The following is a 24737-nucleotide window of genomic DNA, read 5'->3' on the forward strand; positions in this document are numbered from 1 at the left end:
AATCTGCACTGAAAACATTTTGCTTTCTTTATTCAAGTCGTTCTCTGGTTTATCCAAGAAGTGTGCCACAGCCTTCTGCACACATCCATTGCCTTTCCACTGATGCTTCAAATATTGAGCCTTCACTTCCATATCTTTCACAATTTCCTCCAAGCGTTTATTTACTCTCTTACTGTCCAAGTCTTTTATCAGGTTTGTTAACTTTTCATTCACATTAACAACTGCTCTGATCAGTTCAGTTGCCTTCCTTACTAAATCATGCATAGAATTGGAAAGGAAGTTAAACAAGTTGCCTTTAGCCTCAAATAAACTGTCCATCATTCAATCTCTGACCTTCTTATTCACCCTCTAACTACAACCTTTGAACTCCTTTGCAGTGACCCTGAACTGGCCTGGTTGACCTACTGAAAATATTGCATATGCACCTCATCTATTGCTGGGCACAACCAAATGTTGATACATATCAACACGTGGAAATGCCTGTTCCATCAATGTCACCAGTCGTAGATCGATGGCTTGCTCAGTTAAAAAAAAAGAATATAAAGAGAGGATTTCATCACGGGTACCGTAACAAACAAATATCCAACTCAGGAGTTCAATTACATTAGAAAGATGCACAGTTAAGTGAGTATATGTACATTGAAAGAGTTGGGGTATGTTTTGCTTGTTTCAACCCAAATTGATCTCTAACTTGAACTTTAATTATATTGCATCAGTGCATATTGTAAACTGAGTTAAATGAACAAGAACACTTTGCATTTACTTGAGTCATAGAATCATTGATTAATTCAGCTTTCAGGGGATAGATTCCACTCTAGTCTATATTCAGCCTAATTACCTAATGTTTCTTCATTTCTGTATTTGCAGAATGTTGACTAACAGATTTGTGGCATGAATTCTGCATATCAAGAAATGAGGAGAAACCACTATGAAAGAAAGAAGTATAAAATTGGTATAGTAAAGACAAGAAAATGAAGAGAGCCTTTGTAAACTTATTCTTTTTATAGTTTCCTTTAACTGCCAACAATATCTGCCATTCAGTCTCTGAGTACATTTGCATCCTTTATCCCTCAATGTTCTAGTTCACCATTTCTTATTTGTTCCATAGCTGTACACCTTTCTTCATGTCTGTTTCTTTCTGGCCTGCCTAACATCTTACTTTACCATCACCTTATTTCCATATATTTTTCACAAACACCAATGATGCTTTCTGGAGCCAAGAAACCACAACAACTTTATTACATGATCTCAGTGATAGAAGAAGTTTAAGTTCTGTAAAGTGTTTCTGGTGATTTACTCTTATGAAAATATGTATTTAAACAGAAATTATCTCCATTTAGCAGGACAATCTGCTGCAAGAAAGAACACCGCACTTCACTTAAATAGGCAACATCAGACTTCACCCTCAGCATTTACTCAGCAGAGGATATATATTGTTTCAATACACATTGCTAATAAATGGGAATTATTTCGTAGAGAGGCTATTTTATCAGTTAAGAAATGGAAGGTGGCAGTACATTTTAAAGACATGATACTGTAATCTGAAAGTGGTGTATCTCAGTGCAATCAAAGCAAAACCAGAATAGAGTCAGCCACAGAAATAATTTGCATTCTTTGGTGAAATGAATTCAAATATGACAGATGATGTTTAATGTTGACAGATGTGATAAGAAATGGTAAAAGATGGCACAGGAGCAGAGAGACATAAGGGTTCACAAATGCAAATTTGCAAGAGTGGCACAACAAATTGATAAGGATGCTTGACTTTATAAATAACGATACTAAAGTACATAAGCAAGGAAGTCATACTAGACCTTTAGCAAGATTACAAGATTTCTTTTACACACATAGTTGTGATATGGAGTGCAATCCCTGAAGGTATTATGCAAAAAGGATTCAACAATAACCAACAGGAAATTGTTTACATATTTAAAAACAGAAAGTGTGTTCAATAATGAGGAAAGAACAGGAAAGCCATCCTAATTTTGATAACTGCTTCAATGGCACATCCATGCCAATGATGGATCAAATAGACTTCTGAACTAAAACATTCTCTGCACTCAAGCTGAGGGTTCTATCTAGATGCAAGTTTTAACCATACACATTAATTTCTTTTTGATTTAGGGAGCAAGTTTTAAACTAAATTAAATTGTGCAGATAGTGATTTGTAAAGAAAGGCTATGGGTGGAATCTTACCTTTTTTTTGGCTAAGCGCAGGTTTGGTGGAGTGATTCTTGCTGCAAGGCTGAGCAGGTTTCCTCACTGTATTTTACCAAACTCACCACTTTAATTGCAGTTTGCATCTCATGGCAAGAATCGCACACTATTTCCACCCCATTTAACACTCACCAATTCCCAGCAGAGATCCCAGGATTGACTAACATCCTTGGTGATGACACCATATTTAAATGGTCTTTGTGCACCTGGACAAGCATGGTTAGTTAAGAGCTGCCTTGCATGGTTCCTGATATTTATCCCGGACATGGCAACAGGAGGAAATTGATGGTGGATGGGCTGGTGCACAGTGGGACGCTGTCTTCCCCCAGGAGTAGCAGTGGAGACCACACACCAGACAATGCCAACATTGTCTGAGAATGCCACCCATACAGAAGCAGTCTCAGTTATCTGGAGGAATGCCCAGTGATGTATGAAGAAAAGCAATATCCTTAGAATCATAAAGGTACACATCCCTTGGTGGATGGAGAGCTGCAAGTGCTGTCAGAGACAGGGAATGGAGATAATCATGAAGTGTCACAGCAAGCAATATATGGTCCATGATAAGGTTCAGTTTTCTCACATGCAGCAGGACCCTGATTTTAAGAATAAATAGGGTTCCAATCCCACACATGCCAGCAGCAAGTTCAGTGGCACAATTCTCCAGCTAGAACGCAAGTCTTCTCATTGGCCTGGCAGCACTAGTTAGCCAATCAAATGGCCAGCAGCTTTGAAGTTTCAGTAGCCTCACCAGGAGGTGTGGGTGCTGTTGAGGCTGATTAAGGGCTGCAAAGTGCCTCAATAAGTCAGCACAGAACACTCTCAAAGCCAGTGTCATCATTGAAGTGAATGGAAAGACTCTCTGTATGACTACAGTTGCAGCATTTAATCCATATTATCCATAATCCATCTTATCATTGGAGAATGGAGACTCTGACTCCAATATCCCATTAGTTTGCCACAGAGAGGCCACCTCAATGATCTGCTGCTCTGCTGATGTGGGGAACATTCCACTGATGAGAATGTTCCTGCAATACCATAAAATTACCACAGAAACTGCCTGCCAGACAGTCTAGAGTAGGCAGTAAAACCAGTCACTAGCCCAACAATTTCAATGTTCCCTAGGTTCAGGAAATGAATCAAGAATCTATCCAATGCTCCTCCCTGGCTATTTTCCCACCTCTATGAATTACTTTAAACCACTGCAGCCAGGAAATTCCAATCCATTCAGCAGAATTTCATATTTAAAAGCAGCTTACATCCATTCCCTCAACCACTAACACTCAATAGCAGCAGTGTGTACTAACTACAAGATACACTGCAGAAATTCAACAACAATCCTTTGACAGTACCTTCCAAACCCATTACCGCTATTATCTACAAGGAAAAGTACAGCAGATACATTGGAACACCATCACCCGCATAATCCTCTCCAACCCATTCACCAACCTGACTTGGAAACATATCACCATTCCTTCAGGTTATTGGGTCAAAATCTTGGAATTCCCTGCCTAAGGGCATTGCGAATCTAGCTAAAGCACACAAACAGCCGCAGTTTAAGAAGGTAGCTCACCATCAACTTATCAAATACAACTGGGGATAGGCAATAAATACTGATTCAGTCAGTGATGTCTACATTCCTTGTGTGAATAAAAGGAAAACAAGAAGGTGGTATGGACACAAGTGGCTCACCTGGTCCCATCCAATCATGTGGTCTCATAACACTTTAATGCTGTTGGCCAATTAATGTCCAACCAATGGGACTCCAGGCAATTGCAGGCAGCGAAAGAGGTGACTGCACAGATTACAGTGCCCACAAGGGGCTGTTTAATCCATTAAAGTCTGTTGTTTTAAGAGTAGAACAGTTTCTGGAGGTCAGCAATGAATATGAGTGCAAGGGAGAGCCTGAGGAGTATGGAGCAGGCACTGGCAGTCAGCTCGAGCCAGAGGAGCTATCTGACAGTCCCAGTCATCAAGAAGAACTTAAAAGCATGGGTTACTAAGATCAATTTTGAAGCACTACACGACTTAAAGAAAGACTACCTAACACCCTGTCACCAGTGACAGCGGCATTATCGTGGCTGGTCCCATTGTTTAATGATGACACCTTGTGTGCCCTTCTCCAGTCTGTAGGAAGCCTTGGATGGAGATAGCAGGGGAAGTCAGTTGTAATGGGTTCATTCATTCTGCCAAAACAAAGTTAAACAAACTTTGATGTGCTGCTGCAAGAGTGAGTGAGAATCCTTCAGCTAAAAATGTGTTCACAACTATGAAATCTAGTGGATGTGCTATGAGTAAGCAGATCTCCACCAGGGGAGTGGATAAATAGTCTCAAGATACCCATCATCTAGGTCAGGGAGTCTTGGCATCCTCTAAATCTTTAAGGGCTGGGATGTGATTCTTGGGAAGGGTAACTGTGAAGGAAGCAGTATTATGCCATGCAGTATAAAAGCAACAGAAAAACCTGTGGAATTCATACATCATCAAACTGCTATTACAGGAGAAAGAACCCACAAAGTCCATTAGAGGCCAATGACTAGTGGAGTCATCTCAAACTTGGCACTGGCCTCAAGGAGAACATCTTGGATCTGGCTAGTCCACAGAGTGTCAGGTCAGTTGGAAGAGGCAACATGGAGTTAGTATTGAGGATTGTGGGTGTCCTGGTTACTCTCTCTTGGCAATGAGGGTGACAGTAATTGAATTAAACAGGGATGGGATGAGCTTTTGAGTTTCAATGGGAACAAATATCTACCTCTGTTACAAGCTTTATATCTTACACATTTCTTTTGAAGATGCAATGATTTTTGTATAGTATTCATGCAATATTGAGTTGCATTCATTTGAGTTATTCCCTTAGCAATTCAGTTAACAGTCCCAACAGGTACTATTTCTAACATACAGGCATTGATCTCTCAAGAACAGGTCAAGATCTCAGAGAATGCATCATTACATCCGTTCTACATATTTAGCACCAGCTCAGAGACTGGTACTTCAGTAAGTATACATGAATAATCAGACTGATAATACCAATCACCAATAATTGCCAGAGTAGTCAGAGACTGTAGCAATCTAGACCTCTGATCTTCAGAGAATTGTCAGAGACCAAGAAATTGCAAAGCACCAGGTAGATGACAAGACTCTGGAGTCATCCTTAAGGCTGCTGATGTTTTATGGTCAGACAGAGGTGCATGAAGATCTATCAGAGATTCCTGAGGATGTATATATACATTAGGAATGATAGTTGAGATGATACAGATCAAACGATCTCTCTCTCTCTTCTGAATATATGACCATGTCTATCGAGAGACTGGGATCAGTAATAAAAAGTAATACAATCAGTGATTCTGAGCGTGAACTATGTATAGTAGCCAGTGAGATAGATAAAATAACTAGAATCTCAAATTGCTCCTCATCTAACTCAGGTTAGCAAGGACGGTCAACCCAACTCATGTAGGTGGATGGGCAGCAACTGCCTCCTTCTCGGAACAGTGGCCCTGATTCCAGTCCCCACTGCTGCTCCACCATACAAATAGTAAGTGAGGGCATTATTGGGGAGGAGACAGAATCAAAACATTGGGAATTGCCTGCCTCCTGATTCCTGCCTCCAAAATTATATATCTGGCCCAATAGCATCAAGAGTACTTTCAAAGAGCAGTCTGAATTTGCTGTATCATCTTCAGAGACTTACACATAAACGATGGCCCTTCCCTTTAAAATTGGACCACCTATTCATGTTGTCTGTCCTCATTCCTGGTATCAAAATGTATCACTTTTCTGCATTGAAATTTATCTAGCATGTCGTCCTAAAGTGTATTATCCTCCTCTCTGTTAATTACATTTCTAAGATCCATCTCACCTACCAACTTTGAAAGTGCACTAAATATGTATGTCCAGGACTGAAATTTACAACTTTGGTGAGGTGAAGGGAGAAAGGGTTACAATGTTTGGATTGACCCCCCAGAAAGAAAGTCAACAGTTAGCCCAAAGGCCTGGAAAGAAGTCTGCACACAGCCGTGGTGTGCTGTGGGTGGGATAAATTAGTATAAGCTGGGACTTCCACTCCTCAAAGGATCCATTTAAGTCAAAAGCATTGGCTGACCTTCGGCAGGGTTTTAAAGTCCACGCAGGGGGGAAAGCCTGGAGGTTACAATTTTCCAGATGGGGAGATTAGTTGCTAGCCTACACTATGGACATTAATTTTTATGACAAGTCTATTATCTGGTACTTCATCAAAAGCCTTTTGAAAGTCCATATACATAACATTAACCACATTTCAGCAACCCAAGTTCGAATGATTAATTTAAAAATAAAAAATGTACTTTCTCAAATTCTACAGTTTCATTTTCATAAGAGAACAGAAATACCTGGTGAGCTCCTCTTTGACCTTCACTGGTTCACTAGGATAGAACTTCACTCTAAAACACATGGTATACGGAGGCTGAGCTGCAATATCACAAAGAAATAAGTGAAAGCAGTAGAAAATATATGTTTTATATGACTGCAGTAAACCAGATATTAACTCAAAATTTGTTCTTAGCCAAACATTACCTCATGCGATAATGAGCTCTGTAACTTCAGGCATATCACTGCTGTGAACAAGAAAGCTCATTTATAAAAATGGGATGAAGGTGCAATGAAAAGGCAGCTTCAAAGCAGGGTGCATGTCAATAAATAAAATATACATAACATTTACTTCTCATGATACTTACTGCATTAAAACATTTGAAACTTAAGCCTCATTTTGCAATGCAATTTTTGTGTTACTCCCTTGGCCTAATGGTACAACACTGAAATGAAAGCAAAATATTTAAATGCCAGAGATGTGAAATAAAAGCAGAAAGTGTTGGAGAAACTCAACAGATCGGGTAGCATCTGTGGGGAGGAAAGCATTCTGAGTGTTAACATTCTGAATCCAATGACTCTTCTTCAAAACTGCAATCAATATAAATGTAATGTCACCATAGTCCTACCAGATCAAAGGTCCGCTCTCTGATTAGAGAGGGATTACTTGTGGTAGTTTAACTTGAGGGTCACAACACCACAAGTGAGAGGAGAGGTTGAGAAGAAAAGTTCTTCATGGTAACCTCAGTTGGTGCACAAATTGAACCTGCACTGTTGGCATCATTCTGCATCGCAATCAACTAACTGAGCTAACAAATCCCCTATATTACATTCTGATCTACTCTGAATTTAATAATTTTCATCAATGGTGATAGAGGTGAATCTTTTTTTAAGATGGTCAATCCAAAATGATTCAAAAGCTTGCTTTAATTAGCAATAACTTTATAAGCATTCTCTTGTCTTCATGGGGGAGAAAATAATGTATAACATTATCCAGTGTTATACACATTCACTTGTGGACCTATGTGACATAAATGGGAAGAGGAAGAAGATCCTGCTGAAAGAATGTCAGGAGTTAGGCTCTAAGTTTAAAATTCAGATATTAAGGGAAATAATCTCAAGATAATTGCATGAGTCATGTGCTAAAATGAAGGTTTGATGTGAGAAAGACTTGTTTTACTTGTTAGATTAGACCAATTCTGGGACAAGCAAGAGCTGTACCAATGGGATGAGACCCAAAGAACCAGGAAGGGAACCATATCCTCGACAAAATTGGAGGTGGCTTTAAACTATTCTGCGGGAGAAATCAATGTACAAGATATACAAGCAGCCTAAATGTAAACACACAGTGTTAAATAGCAAAGAATGAGGGAGGAATTTTCATGGCAAGAGAATAAGTAAAGATACATAATGGGAATATCATGAGATATTTTAATATGACATGAGAGGAACCCCTATTAAAACTGAGTTAAGGTTTCAGTACAGCAATGCACACAATGCTCATAAGTCAACAGGGGAGGTGAAACAACTGATAGCAAAGAGGAACAAAACATAGCAAGGATTACTGAGATGAGGATACAGAAAAAGAAATCAGGACTTAACATTAAAAGTATAATATATTTAGAAATTATAGAGAAGTGGAAAGTTGTACTTATTCTGGTTAATGTAACGCCAATAGAACTCAGCTTTCAGAACTTTTTGAACAGAGATACATGAAAGTAAAGGATCAATCAATCTAAAAGATCCAGTCTACAGACCACTCAGTTGTGGAGGGAGGTGGAGGAAGATATGTAAAAATTAGGGATTTGAGTAAAAAGCACCAAATAATAATCATGGGAATTTTAAATTCCCTAGTTTTAATTAGGCAGAAAGAGATAAGAGATTGAAATTCCTACAATATGTACAGGATTTCTTTCTAACCCAGGACATGAAAAGCTCAAAAGTGAAAGTTTTACACTTGATTCTGATGGGGGAGTATTCAAGGAGACAGGAACTGTGGCTCAAACGTATTGTTCAAACTGGAATGCAGCTGTCAATGCAGAACAAGCAGAGTAGGAGTATTTGATAAATCATAAGATGTTCCTTCTAGAGTAAGGACAAATTCCTAATCTACTAAAGCTATGCTCAGTTGTGACAAGTAGTATCATTACTCTATGTGTCTATGGAGTTCATTGAATAATCATGGAGCAGTAAGAACTATTAATCTGTGATTGGTAGAAACAAATGAACTACAATAATTGGATATGTATAATAGTAACAAAGTACAACCGATTGGAGGACCTCGTGCATCATCGTCAGATATATCCAACACCCAATGCATATGTTTAAATAAACCGGTGAAGAAATAACTTGTCTCGCCTGATCACTGCAAGTGAACTGGGTGACTGAACTTCCATTTCAGTTCCATTAATGCCAAATTAAGAGAGGTAGAAGTAAAGGAACTGCTAGGCAATAGTGATCATAGTATGTTTTCAGATCATAAAAGCGAAAGGCAAAAGTATGATGAAAATAAAGTTAGTAATTTAAAGAAATGTTGATTTTAAGGGATTTAGGATAGATCTTGGTGAAGTAAAATAGGGAGCTCTGCTTTGCAGTTTTATTTGCCAGTAATGAGGGAAACATTTAAAGCAGTGTTCAACTGGGTGTGGGGAAATATATGTTTAACTAAAATGAAAGAACAATCTGAACTCTGGTTATAATCTATGGATAAACAGATCAATTAAAATATTAAAGAATATGGAGTCATGGGACAGGTGGCAAAATAAACCATTAGCAAAACAAAAGACAGAGAGTGAGAACAGCTGAAGATAGGAAGTGGTTTTCAACAAGGGAAAGTTCAGGGACTACAATTGTTTGCAATTTACATTAACAATTTGGACTTTGGAATCAAAAACACAACTGTTAATTTACAAGTAATTCTAAATGGAGGAATATTCAATATTGAAGAAGTCCACAGCAAATTACAGGAATACATTAACAAAATTTGTGGATGCGAAATAATTAAATAAATTCATTTTAATAACAAGAATAAATCACTTTTTACTTAAAGATACTGGACTAGGTTGGGTAGAGGAACAAAGGAATCTCAGAATAGAAAGCCAGCAATCATTACATATTATGTTACATGCATTCAAGGTCATAGTTAGAGCAATGCAAGTATTAAGCGTTACTTCTGGAGGACTAGAATTGAAAAGTTATAGCTAAAACTATATCAAACCTTGATTAGACTATATTTGGAATATTACAGTATTCTGGTCACTTGCTCAAAAATCTCATTGATTTTTTTAAAAAATCTCATCTAGTTCAAAGTCTTTTACAAAGGCAGTACAGAAGGCACAGAGAATGTTCAAGGATGAAAACAAAAATCTATAAGTAGCTGTATCTGGAATGGATGACAGGGTGGATGTTTTTTGCACTTGGAAAAAAACATGGAGGCATAACACAGTTCAAGTTTTTTTTGTAAATCCTGAATGGTTTTGATATAAGTAGATACAGAAACAACATATTCTCTTGTGGGAAAAAGGGTATCTAGAAGCCATCAACTTAAGATAATCACCAAGAAATCCAATATAGAAATCAAAAGAAGTTTTATGAACCAAAGACTGATGACAGTGTGGAGTGTGCTGCCACAGTTGAAGCAAATAGTACAGATATATTTTCAGGGAAGCTTGAAGTCAGTGAGAGAGAAGTAAACATATGCTTACAAAGTTGAATTCAAATGAGAAAAAGTAGATGCAGGATCAACCAGAGTGTACCAATAGTATGGTTTGGTTGGATCAATTGACCAGCTTCCATGCCATATTTTGCATGTTCTCCTAAATAAGGATTGCAATTAGGCCAGATGCCACAGATCCATTAGAACATGTCAAACTATATCCTTGTTAAAGTTTATAATGTATCATATCTACTACTCTCTGTCTCCTTATCTGTCAACTATAAGCAAATGTAGCACCAATGAGACACTTAGTAAACTGGCCTGGAATATTGATTGCACAACCTACTAAGCCTCTAATAAACAGAGGAGCATTTGATCATTATGAGCCAAAAGTAAGTTCCCCCCCATTTTGGCACAGAAAAGAAAAAGGAACCTAAAGCCCACACTTACATTTTTTTTCATATTTGCTGGAGGTAGTCAAGCAAAATGCAGGAAAGAATTGTAAAATTTTGGATCAGAGATTACTTTGTTTATAATACATTTAATTTTATTGCTAATGCTCATGAGAAGTAAATATTATTTATTTTGTATATTAAAATGGTAATGCCTAGATTACTTAAAATACCACAGTAATTAAATTTTAGCTTAAAATAATCTGGTCTAAAACTATTGCTTGTTTCTGACATATAAGAATTCACCTGTTTAATAACTTTAACTGCATTAAACAAGCCATCAACAGTGCAAGATTGAGTAAGAAGCTAATGCTCTGAGGTAACATGCTACTATCCAAAATATAAGTAATATTGTGCGTATTTCACCAGCACACCCACCTGGCAAAAGGTAACTCTGGTGTCACTTCCTGGTTCTTGTTGCACATACATATGTTGAAGAAGCAAGTTCAAGATAACACAGATTATTAAAAAAACTACAAAAATAACCCACTCACTCTCTAGCATTTCCTCTACCTTTGTACTATCTTGATGTTTAGCATTTTATGATCAATTTGATTTGAAGCTATTTTCCGACTACTGGTTGTAAACTAGACATTACCATTTCATTTGAATAACATCTTTAGCACATCCACACTCTGTAAAAATGAAATACAAAACGTTGATCATCGAAGTAAATACCTAAATATATGCCTAACAGTTAGAGCAGAGTGCACAATGGACATCTTTCTTAATCTCTTATGTGAGTATTAAAGATATAAATTAATAAACAACAAATGGTGGAAATCTGAAAGACCAGCAGAAAATATTAGAACTTCACAACCAGTTGAAAATAAAAGATGGTCTTGTGTGTGGCCATTCATTGAGTCACCAATGAAAAGTGAACTTGAAACATTTGCCAATTTTTTTCTTTCATAATACATTATATTTTGATAAAATAACTTGGTTCCTTTGTGGTTATATTGCATAGTATATTCATCAGCCAACTCATAATTGCACACATGCATTTGTCCATTTGCAGTTATTTTCAGAATCTAAGTAAAATCGTCCTGAAAATCAGATGAAGATCCATAGAGGTTCGGATATGAAGTTCTAGATTTTCATATATTCAGCATTTTTTTTTATGGCGAATCACTTGTTCAGTTTCTCAGCAAAGAGACCTGAGCTATTTTAAGTCCTGGACCTCATTTAAATAAAGCCTGGGTTAAAAAGGGTATCTCAGTATAGCTCACTTTAGTGATGCAATGCTGGGATGGCCTCTCCGGTGGAAAGAGGGTAGGTTGGAAGTTGCTTCGGTGAGGCAATGGGGGGTGTTGGGTGTGCAGAGATGTGGCTGGGACAGCAGCAGCCCACACTATTTTTGTGGGGCCCAAAAGAGTGCCAGACAAGGCAACCCCATCACCTACACCATCTATTAAATCAAGAGACAAATATTTAAAAATCAAAAAGGTTTAATAAAAAATGTATCACTTGCTTAAAAATCTCATCTAGTTCAAAGTATTTTACAAAAACTGTCATAATGCATCTGAAAACTCTTGACAAGATAATTTTTTCAACAGTCCTACCAGCTATCAGTTGTGCCTCTTGTCTCAATATACAGAAAACCATATTTACCAATGCAACATATAGTTTGTGGGTTTGATGAATGAGATAGGTTTCTGAGGGATATTCTATTTTGATTAACAGTTCCACAGCCAAAAACTTGCTAAAATTGGGCACAGTGATTGCAAGGAATATCAGCCATTTTATGCATACACACTTCCTCCAAAGCTGCACATGCACCCAGGTATATATACCCCGACTTCAGAGAACAGGATGCAAAGAAAACGTTGCTTTGTTAACCTTTCTGTCTGAAACAAACTTGTTTCTCTGGCTTAACTGAAGCTTGAAGCCTGTAAACAGTGAAGCTGCTTGCAGTTTGTCTTGCCCGAAGCATGAATCACAGTACGGCATCTGTTAGGAAGCCACAAATCACTACTGAGATTAAAGCAACACCGAATCCACAATTGGCTCACACGTATTACCACAAATTGCAAGGAAATAAATCACAAACTGCACAAGTGCCTACCAGGGATTTCCATTCAGGTTAACATGCATGTACTATGGCAGCAAACAGTCCTCAATTTAAGAGCATAGAGCAATTTTCAGTGACACTATGAATTACTATTGAGGATAACTATTAATACATGTACTAGTAACACTATAAATTAATAGAGATATCATCTATATAAAAAAAGCACAGCCAACAGCATCAACATCTGAGCAGTAAGCAATTTCAGAGACCAGAATGATGCAGCAGTGTCAGACTTAGAACAGGCAACAAGGAATTTCAACACAAGGTAAGGGTCAGGCAAGGCAGACAGGAAACAGCTTCAGGTACCAGTAAGGTAACGTACATCATAGGGCCCCAATTCCCACTTCCTCTGCAGGTGGCTCTCCACAGTTCAGATCCAACCATAAATTGTTTCTGCATTTGCAGGACTGGTGACCAAAATGCGACTGATTTAATTGCAGCAGGTTGACACCCAACAGTCAGAAAGAGACTATGAACTCCTCTTTCAGGAGTCCTTAGCACATTTCATTTCTTATGAACGGAGGACATGAAGGTTGCACAAAATGGTCAGTGTTTCACTGGTTGTCCTGATAGGGTAGATGTCCCGCTGGATTCCCAAGAGAAAAGACACAGCAATGACAGTAGGGAGTTTTGTAACAACTTTGTGGCGCACTCAAGAAATTTCCTAATTGTCCACATGACCAGTCCACCTCTTTGCATTAAAGCAATAGAGGGCTTGATAAATGGTGTATTTCAAGCTTAATCCTTTTTGTTTCTCACTGCATGCTTCCTTATTTATTAATTCATGTTACACTCCAGCATTTTGGTCTGACTGACCACAATCAACTTCCAGGAGACACATTGCTGGATCTGAATCCAAGCCAGTAGGCAACAGAAAACCACAGTCTATAAAGGAATCTGTCTAATTTTGTTTTCCATTTAAGTTAACAAAGCAAAATCAGATGGGCTCCTTTGCAGACGTATGCTACAACGTGTCCTATTTATAGACTTGCAATGTATGCAGGTTATCCAATATATGTCAACCTTTGAAAATCTCCCTAAAGTAGCATTCAAGGGTTTTGTTTTACTGTCAAGCGAAAATTGCGTTCTCATTCTAATCTTTCAGGTAACCAAGAGGATGTGTCATGTGGCTTTTCAGCAAACAGTGCAGCCATTACTTTGCACCTTGCAATATTTTGTTATTCTCTATGGGTCAGGATCTATTCGTGATTTGTGGGTGCAAACATTTCACATTGTTCCACTCATCTATGGTGCTAACTCATGCAGTTTAATGTTCATAACCAGTTAAAAGGGGGATTGGATCACCTTAATCCCTACAGGCAAATATTGAAACCCAGCAGACATCCTCATTATTCCCTTCATCCAATAAGGCAGCACATAAAAAACAGCTTATCCAATACAAGACACGCCATATAATTCCACTCTAAGGAGAAACAGCAGGAAAACACAATGAACATAATATAAGGATTAAACAAGTTGCATTGACAGAAGTTGCATATTTTTAGTTCAAGACCAATTTAAGTGATTGAGGAGTCAGGTGGTTGGTCACATACATCCTAATGTACAACTGGGCCCACTGGAGTTTTTTTTAAATAGAAATTATGCAGATTTAAAGAGAGCTATTATGCATTGGTAGGAGTAGATTACCAATAAAGGGTTAGGTGAGAAATAAGTACCTTGTATTTATACAGCACATCCTCAACATCGCTCACTTCAGTATCTATGGATCACTTCTGAAGTTTAATAATAACCAATATGCCTTTCACCAACAGTGCGATGCTTCTGAGACATAAAAGTCAAAATCTTCTGGGCTAATATGGGCCTTTTAAAAGGGTGGGCAGGGGAACTTAACTGAGTGTGTCGCAAAGACTCAGTTTTACAACAGCAGGTTCATGTTTTGGTATGAGGTTTTCAGACAACTCAGCTTTTAGAAGGATCACTTCTGCGTACATTAGCATTCCACAAATACTCATTAGTACCCCAGCCAGATGAAATTACATTCATAGAAGCCATCTTGTAAGCCAAAACTGGAAATGCATATGTTCACAAACCCAATGATATGAGGCATATACCTACCGGAGTTTTCTTCTTCATCTAAGCTCCAATAAGTACAAACTTCTTCCATTACTTTGCTCCTATAAACCATGCTGGTTCTTACACAAATGCTCACAACATAAGTGGTGAAGCCTCTTTGGGCCAACCAGCTAATGAAAATCTGAGTCATTTGCAGTCTTGCTTCATGTTTCTAAACACTCATTGTATAAGCCATGAAGCCCCTCCAACAAGTCTCACCCATTAATGATCTGGATTTCTTGATCACTTATAGTATAGCCTAACCAGATCAACTAGCTTATGAGTTTCAATTAGATGTGATGTTGCCTGTTGTAGTTTGATGGCTATGGTGTAATGGTGGAAGGTTGGCCAGGCCCACTAGCCTGAGTAAAAAAAGTAGCCAAGCTGATTTCCATCAGTAAACTTGACCAGGACAGGAAAGCAGCACTCAACTTAAAATTGGATCTTAAATGAAACTGAAAAAGATTTGGGAAAAGGTGGACTCTGTGAATGGAACTGTTTGGGGCACTGGAAGCACTGGGGAATGGATGATAGCAAAATGGAATAAAGGAGAGAATGGCAGCAAGAGAAACACATTGACAAGGAAGAATATACAAAAAGGTAGGGAATACAATGGGGTGGAAGGAGAACAGTGCATTGAATGATGGATAGTGTAAGACTAAGACTGGCATGAGATTTGGGAAGGAAGTGGGATTGAGTGATGAGCAGGAATATGAAGGGAGACAGTGAATGGGCTGACAATTATTAGGTGGGGTGGGCGGGCAACTGAAGATGGATAGGTGGATATTAAAGCCATCTACTCTTAAGGCGGGGCGGAGGGAAGAGTGCACTCTAAAAGGAGAGGCAGAGGGAGAGGTTAGAGAGTGAATAACTCGAAGGAAAGGTTTACCACCACCATCTTTCCAGAAATCACTTTTCTAAACAAGGATTAGCGAATGCACAAAGTATGGTGGATGGGTCTGTTTGCATGTATTCCTGCATAGTGCAAACACATCTAACTGAGGGAATTGAAACATAAACTGAAAAATATTATTATGTCAGCAGACAACTAAGAGCTTTTCAGCAAAGGAAAGCACTCATTGCAATACAGAGTGAGTAAGCTCTGACAATTCCAAACATCAACATCTTGACCATGTCTCATCATTCACGAGCTTTTGACGAGAAGGGTGCTGTGGTATTTTCCCAGACGAACACTGCTTCCACCTTGCAGTGTATGTCACTTCTACCACTAAGTGATAATGGTTAAGTGTTATTTGAGTCTTCGACCAATCCATTGATTGGTGTTAGAGAATATAAATCTGTACAGAATCTGAAAATGAGGCACTATTCCTAGATAACAAAAAGGCATATTGCATGAAAGCAATAAGGCCAATTACTTTTGACAGACTTATACAGAATCACAATGTCTAAAAGAGGGCCTTTATTGTGATAACCTTGGGGAACTGGTGCAGATACATTATCTCCCTCTAAAAGTTGGAACAGAACTAATTGCCTTCACCCTCAAATTGTGGAGGGCATGTGGGTACTAGCACAGAAACTTGTATACTTTGCCTGCATTGACAGATACAGATAGAGATGTTAATCCCCAGAGTTGTGATTATGTATATTACTAGTAAACAGAATGTGGTATTAGTAAGTTAGAAATTTAATGGTTCTGAATGATAGATCTTCAGTGTTGTTGAAGAGTAGATTCAAATCAAGAAGTGTCAATGATCTAACAACTGTGAAGTATTGTAGTTCCTTCGCTGTTTAAAGAGCCATTAGCACTATGGTGCAAGTTGTGCTACAAAACCCTTATATAAACTGATTGCACAAGAGACATCTGATGGAGATTCCTGTCACACAAATCTGATGTGTGACAGTGTTTTTACAATACCAACTCAAACTGGTGGTGTGATGAATTGAAGACTATAGTACATACCCTAGCCAAGTGCAGCAGATCATTTTTGCTCTTGTGGCACTATAGCAGGATCTCTTGAACCACTTATAAGCACTGACCTCCACAGCTATGTCTGTCCAGGCTCTCTTCATCAGTCAAGATGGCATCCTTTTGCCACCCCTAGAGAAAAGCCCTTCCTTTATTTCCTGAACAGCCTTCAAGAGAGCCTCTAGTAAGGCATTGGTAGAGCATGGCATAGCTTTTTATCTGGTCACTAACATCTCCATGGATGGGTGGAGCTGATTAGTAGAGGGTGAATGATGTTCCTGGGTTGCAGAGAGTGAAGTTGCTGTCCAGATGCCTTTTAAAAATGGTATCCACAAGTTGAAACTCAGGAAATCCCAGGTGTGGGTGGAACCTCCTCCTGCCTGTTTGTAAAGTTTGGTGTTTAGACAATGAATAGACAATGAGCTGAGAAGAACTTCATTGTACAGGTTAGGTGAATTGACCAGGTTAAATCTCCCTGTAGCATCCAGGGATATGTAGGCGAAGTGGATTAGCCATGATAAATGCAAGGTCACGGGGATAGGTGGAATCACTTCAGAGAGTTGGTGCAGACTCAGTGAGCTGAATGCCCTCTATCTGTAGGGATTCTATGATTCTATGAAATCCCAACTCCATCCCCAAACATTTAATCTCACTGGCATACTGAGTCTCAAGAAAGCAAGATTCCATCCATGGTCTTACTATTACAGGTGAAAAATGTCAGATCTAAATCTCTACAATATTGAAATCTGAGGACGTGTTATGCCAGCTAATTTATAAGTCATTTAAGAGTCTCATCCTGCCCCTGCCTCTATTTAGCACATTAAAAAGTAGCCAGCAATCTTTCTTAGAAGAGCTAATGATAACTAACAAGTTTTGGGACCTCCTCTGGGAGCAGTTTCTGAGCTGGTCTGAGGCATTCCCTCCTCCAAGATTATATACTATCATTATGCCTCCCAAACGCCATCTTAAACTTTGCTTCCCTCTCGCTTACCCCCCCCCCCCGGATGCTAGTCCCCAGTTTCCATGTTAGGAGACAGCCAGGCCTCACTAAGATATCAGACTTAGCTGAAGTCTGACTTGCACAATCTCCACTTCTTCAGGGAATATCATCATTGCTCAAACCTGGTCCTACTGGAACACAGATTTCCCAGTCACTTGGATTGTTTGCGAGATTCCTAAGCTGGGCCTATAAAATCCATCCCAAGGGGTCATTTTCAGTACAGGTGCTTTCGCATTTGCTGTCAGAGCTATTCCGTACTTGAAGTAAAAAATGCATACTTCCCTTGGTTTTCCAAGTTTATCTGACAGACCTTAAAATGACCAAAGGGACTGCTGAAGACCATCGGAGTTTTTTCTGATTACCCGGCAATATGATTGGTTGTGCCAGCTGTCACTCTATTTAACTCCCCTTTCCCATTTCCTGTATGGATCTATCAGTGGACTCGCTCTCCATCTTACCCCTCCAGCATGACAGGACCCCTGTTTGAAAAGCTGCATTAGAATGCCCATTGACCAAGAATCAATTTCCAACAAGACAAATGTATCTACTTTTGGGCATGTTAACACATATTATCCAGTCAAAATACGATTACTAGATCAGTATAAATGTCTTAAGATCTTCTTGTGATGAATATTCAAAGCATCAGCAATTATGGATATCACTAAACAGCATTTAATTGTCTTATTTATTAATTTCAATCATGTCAAAGGGGCAGTAGAAAATCAATAACTAACTAAAATACGCAGGATGAAAATATATAAGATATGAAAATGCAAGTGACCAACACAGAGTGGCAGTTATTCTTAAATGATTCATCATCAAATAGTAATATAACTGAATTTGTGATACAACTCAACCTGAATTTTTCAGCATTTTTCTCAACTGACTGTTAATACCAGAATATAGTATAAGCCTGATCTATGTGGAATTGCTAAGAAAATGATAGTGTCCCTACCTCTGGGCCAGCAGGTTTGGGTTCAAGCCCCAGCTGCCCTAGAGTTGTGTCATAACATATCTGACCAGACTGATTAAAAAACAAATTTTAAAACTGAACTCTCAATCTGTACTTACAAAGGAAAAACAAATCTGTCAAAACTTACATTTCATTTGCTTCACAACTGACTTGTTGGGTTCCAGCCAATGCTATGAAAGAAAACAATGATCAACAATTAGACAATATTATATATCTTTTTTTAAACTTTGTTTCTCTCTTTCATCTCACACATACAAATCACTTTGTGTTATGCAATAAAGCTGCTAATTAATTTCAAATGTTCAGTTGAGTAGGTTAAGAATGTGAATCTACAAAACAAAGAAGTATTTGGTCAGCATTGACTGTGTACATACCAATCATACACCAAATTTCAAATGCAATTAAACAATACAATTTCTTGTTATGTTTGTGGAGGAATCAGAAAGAACATCTTTAAGTAATCACTACCTCCTAATTACAGTACTATTTTTTTTAAAAAAGGTTTTAGTGTTATAATCATACATTAACAGGACTCAGTTGAATACCCAGAGCAAATGTGAAATATGAGAGAATGGCTGGAAACAGAGTACTAGTGAAGATGGAATGCTTAAACAATATTAGCAATTGTATTTGAATCTATGGTCTGGTCACATGACTCCACTGAGGTAGAAAAAAGGCTAATTTCTTTTCCCAATAGTGTAACTTTGGTATTTCTTATAAAAAATATCCTGGAACTTGGAAGCAGAAAAGTAAATGTTTTATTTTTCAAAATTGGTTAATTCTGCATTATATAAAGTGAACATAATGAGTTTGAGATATTTGATTATTCTGTACATAAATGAGGCAGATGACAAAGAGTCCATTCCATCCATTTTAATCCCAGGATTTCATTTAACGCACACGGGAAGCTATTAATGTTGAGAAAACATTGACAGGCATCTTACCAATCCATGAAGGGCAGGAAAGCTGGTGTTTGATCATGAAGATAATCCAGGCCAGTGTCACTGAAAAGGTGATAATGTTCAAAGAGGAATAGAGGAATTGGAGCATGCAAACAGGATTTGAACATCATCTTCTTAAACAAAATGTCTGTCTTGTTCATTAAACATGTCAATGCCTGGAGCCGGTATTTAAACCATGTCTTACCCTGAAACAATATGGGTAACTTTAAGACTTGAGTGGAAATGTCACCCTGTGATAGATGAACAGTTCAAGAATAACAGCTGAATTAGGGTGCCTGGTTAATTTTAGCAGCTGATCTTGGATTCAACACATGGTTGAGTCCCTGAACAGTCAGGGAGAGTTAGAGATCAAACATACAAACAAATTTCATTAAAGTGGAATCATAAATATTAGAGGATTTTAACAACGCAAATATTAACTAAGATAGTTTTAGTATGAAAGGTAGGGAGAGAGAAAATTCTTAAACTGCATCTATGAGACCATTTTTAGCCTTGTAAAAAGGTCAAGAAAGAAGGGTGCAATTCTGGCTCCAATGTGAACCTGGGCAGGTAGAAGGCATTTCTGTCAGGAAACATTTTGGAAATGGTGACTGTAAATCAGTTTGATTTCTAACAGTTATTGAAAAAGATGAGACTGGGTCATGAATAAAAGTTCTAAACTGGGGAAAGCTAATTTCAGTCATTTTAATAAGATATAATAGTCCAAATGGACGAGGAAGTTATAGATGAAATTGTATCAGAGCAGTGGGAGGCATTCAAGAGGAAATAACAAAAGTCCAGGGTAAATGTATTTCCATAAGGACAAAGGCTGGATGAAGACCCGAGAACCCTAGGAACTTAAAGAATGCAACCACTCAGACAAAGAAAGAGAAGCTTACAACAGCTACCAGGTGTTCAATACAGCAGAGCACTTACAGTAACATAAAAAGTGCAGGGGATAACTTAGAAAGAAAATTTGGAAAGCCATGATAGCTCATAAGAAAGCACTGATGGGTAAAATAAAAGGAAACACAGAAAGTAACGAGGGAAAGAGTAGGGCCCATAAAGGAGGTAATGTGTGTGTAGACACAGAAGATGCCAGTATAGTCCACTAAGAATACTTTGTTAGTCTTCACATTGGAAAAGGACAAACATCAGGGTACCGAATTGTGGATCATAGTATTTCAAAGTACAGTTTTCTGCTGACAATGTTGTTTAAGGGATTCAAATATGGCCCTTCTGCTATACATATGGTCTCACCATTCTTATGAGCTTTCTCAACAATGATGCTTTGTCAGAGAAGTTCAGAATTCATAAAGACAAGAAGTTGAAGAATCCACAGCATCTCTTTAGGTCTTCTTTAGTTTGGGGGAACAGCATGCATCTTATATCTTTACCTTTGCCTGGCTTGGGGAAGATTTCACAACCTGAATATACAGAGCCATAAAGAATTGATCTGACTTACAATCAGTTGGCAGGTCTTGCTGTTGAACAAGAATCCTTCTTATGAAAAACCACCATCACAGTGTAGTGGTTCCAATTGTGCTCTTAAGTAAAAAGAGTTCCAAAGGAGAGTCAGACTGGACTCACAATATTAACTCTGTTTCTCTCTCCACAGATGTTGAACAGATCTGCTGACTTTCTCTATTGCTTGCTGGTTTTATTTTAGATTTCCAGCATTTGCAGTATTTCGTTTTTAACCAATCTTACTCTTCTTTGATTTTTTTTTTCCCATTACCACAATACCATCAGCAATGCATTTGTACACAGGAATGTTTCATGTAACTCTATCTATATGCTTTTGAAAGAAGTATAACTGACAGATAAACTGAAAGGTCATTACTTCCTGAGATTCCCTGGCTAAGTGCATCAATCAATATCCATGTTTGGCTGCCAGGTTTTACAAAACTTTACCTCCAATGATCCCAGTATTCAATTCTTTAAACTTGATTTTTTTTGGACATCTTTTTATAGTGAGGTTTATATGTCTCAGATTTAGATGTATTCTGAATATGGCATCCTTCTTTAGAATGCACATTATTGAACTGTACTAATTTGTCTGGTCTCCTATACAGGAATTATCCCATTGCATTCCACATCATCTAGACGGCACTTAGATTTTTCTTATATGTGAACACTGCACTTTCTGGGATGTCAATTGATAGAATGGTATCTTCTTTGAAGTGTAAGACAGCTTCACATTTGAAACTGTCGATTGCATCAAACTTCTGCAGGAATAATTATTGTAATGCCTCAGCTGACTCAATGCAAGGTCTTTTCTTTTGCCATGAGTATTTTGGTGATCTTGTGGACAGCCACAATTTTGAGATCCTTACACACTGGTTGTCCTGCCACTGCTAGTTTGCTCAAGCCTACCAAGTAAATTATGTGTGATTTTGATGCTGACTTGCTATGGCTGTATTGCATTGTTAACTTATCAATGCAAGGAATACATAATGCATTGTATCCAGTTAATTTCATGGTTGTTGCATGTCCCATTGATTTCTAATAATCCTGGAACATGCTTTCAAAATGAGGACTGTTAGTATATACTTGCACTGCCTAGTCTGTCAATTTTAGTTTTGAGAATGTGCTTGCCAATTTTCATTGGGGATATGACATTGATCGAAACAAAATCTTACAATTGTCTGACTTCTCCTATGCAATGTGTTACTTTCACAACGTTGAAAGTCTGGCCATCTTATGGTTGAAGCTGCTCCAATTGTCTTGGGTGTGTCTGACTGAATTATTGGGTGTATCTGACTGATTTATGTGCATTGGTTTGTGTTTACATAAGTCTATGGTGCACTCTTTACATTTTTGCCATACTGTTGTGTCTGTGTTCTGCTTTCTGTGTTTATTTTCTTCTGTTCTGTATATAGCAGGAACTTCTGGAGTACTTCTGAATCTTGCCTGGTGTTTTTTTTCCACCACAGTTTTCAAGCTGCATTGCTGTGTTCTTTGTTCTGCTTTTTTAAAAAGAGACAATGGCCACTGCATACCATAATTGCTATCCATATGCAAAAAAAAGACATGGATTCCATTTGCTTGAAGATCTCTAGTGAGCTTGTTTACAGTTGGAATAACAAACACTCACAATAATTTCTAGAGACATCGTTTGTCTAGGGTTCTACAATGCAGAGTGGCCATGGCCTCAAGTCATGTGATGATATCCAGCTATTTGGCTTATTTACAAATTAAGCATTTTAAAGGAACAACACTTTTAAAGTGTTAACAGAGTATCAATGCTCATGCTGGCAAGAGATTTTGGATTGGGGAATGATGAGGAAGAAAAGCTTATGAAATTATTTCAATGGGGATCAAATAGGTGAGGTCACCTATATATTTTAGTTATGATGTGGATGAGCCACTTTTGGACTGGAGTGGACAAAGTTAAAAGAAATCACACAATACCAGGCTATAGTCCAACAGGTTAGTTTGGAAGCACTATCTTTCGAAGCACTATTCCTTCATCTGTAGCTGTGGATCAAGATCATAAGACACAGGTTTTGTAGCAAAAGATTACAGTGTCATGCAACTGAAATGATATATTGAACAAACCTAGATTGCTGTGAAGTCTTTCATCTTTTAGAGTGTTGCATGTTTCAGTTCATTAATATGTAAATCCCAGAACTTCTTTTAAGTCACATTCTTGAGATAACTTAAGGTTTTATATAAAAAAGGTGACATCTCAGCTCAGATGATATATTAAAGGTGTGAAGTTAGAGTCTGTCTGTATCTCAATCTTGAGCCATACTGGTTCTATTTCCAAAGTAGGGATTTATAAAATAATACATGGATTGACTGCCTGCATTTACTGCCTGCAGGTTGTATTCTTTTTGAGCAAAATAGAATGTATCTGCACATATAATTCTGCAAATGCAAATTCACTTAAACGTGTGTGTGCGTGCATGAGAGAGAAAGAGAGTGTGAGCATGTGCAAATGAGTGTGTGCATGAGTGTGAGTGCGCGTGAGAGAGTGTACGTTTGTTGCGTGTGCATGATCGGTAAAGTGTGTGTGTTAATGTGATGGAATATATATTTTAGTATCAGTATTGTCAATGATGGTACCTCAACATGACTAGTAATACAGGAACAGTATTCATCAGGAGGCAGCAACTGATAGCACAACCTAAAGGCATCATAAGGTGTAGTCAGGTAAAGCTGAAGCAGGTCTAACAACTACATTTTCTTTATATATAATAGGTAGTTTTAATGTAAATCTTTCCTTAGGTTGTGCATGCTCTTTACATTTCTGAGCTATGTAAATCTGCTGTTGCATTGATCCTGCAATACTTTTAACTCCCTGCTTAAAGGTGTTGATGCAAATACACTGCAGTCGATAACAAAATGTCTCTAGTTTCAGAAAAGATAATAATGGAAAGACCTAAGCTCATTTGAGCATCAACAATTTGCTAAGTAAAAATATTAACTCTGAGACTTAATGGTAATCCAGTGACTTAATTTGGAGTTCACATATGGGAGCATTAAACAAAGCTGGAATTAAGCTTAATGATGATCCAATGAACAACTGATGTTCCCTGCCTATCTTTGCCAGTGAAGATAACACGATATGAGAATGTTGGCAGAATCCATGGCACGACACCTCAGTACAAGTTATGTATTCAGAAGGAGGGGAAAATAACTTGCACAATGAGAACTACAATGAAATGAGGAAAGAATTAGCTATAGTAAACTTGGTGGATAGGTTAGCATAAATGACAGTAAGTAATCAGAAGTAGACAGGCAGGAGGCTGGAAGAACAAGCCAGGCAGCATCAGGAGGTAGAGAAGACAACGTTTAGGTGTAACCCTTCTTCAGGACTGGGGCATCTGCAGTTTTTTTTTGTCCCTAAGTAATCAATCAGTGGCAGACATTTAAGGAGGTAATTCATGACTCTCAGCATGAAAATATCCCAGTAAACAAGAAAGATTCAAAGAGAAGCACAAACCAACCATGGCTAACTAAGGACGTTACTGGAAAGTACTAAGTTGAAAGAAAAAGCATACAAGGAAGCCAAAGTCAGTGACAGCTCCGAAGACTGGAATAAATTCAGAATTCATCAAAGGAGGACTAGGATTGTAGAATCT

General features: G+C 38.1%; 1 protein-coding gene across 1 annotated transcript in view; it reads right to left on the reverse strand.

Annotated features, from left to right (window-relative positions):
- frmd3 (FERM domain containing 3) overlaps positions 1 to 24737 on the reverse strand; it is a 221537-nt gene that overhangs the window by 122601 nt on the left and 74199 nt on the right. Inside the window, exons 3-4 of the mRNA XM_060845125.1 lie at positions 18834 to 18876; positions 6579 to 6657 (exon numbers count right to left, since the gene is read on the reverse strand). Of these exons, the coding sequence (XP_060701108.1) occupies positions 6579 to 6657; positions 18834 to 18876 (122 nt within the window). The remainder of the gene's footprint in view (positions 1 to 6578; positions 6658 to 18833; positions 18877 to 24737) is intronic.

This window comes from Hemiscyllium ocellatum, chromosome 2 (genome assembly GCF_020745735.1).
Source record: "Hemiscyllium ocellatum isolate sHemOce1 chromosome 2, sHemOce1.pat.X.cur, whole genome shotgun sequence".
NCBI lineage: Eukaryota > Metazoa > Chordata > Chondrichthyes > Orectolobiformes > Hemiscylliidae > Hemiscyllium > Hemiscyllium ocellatum.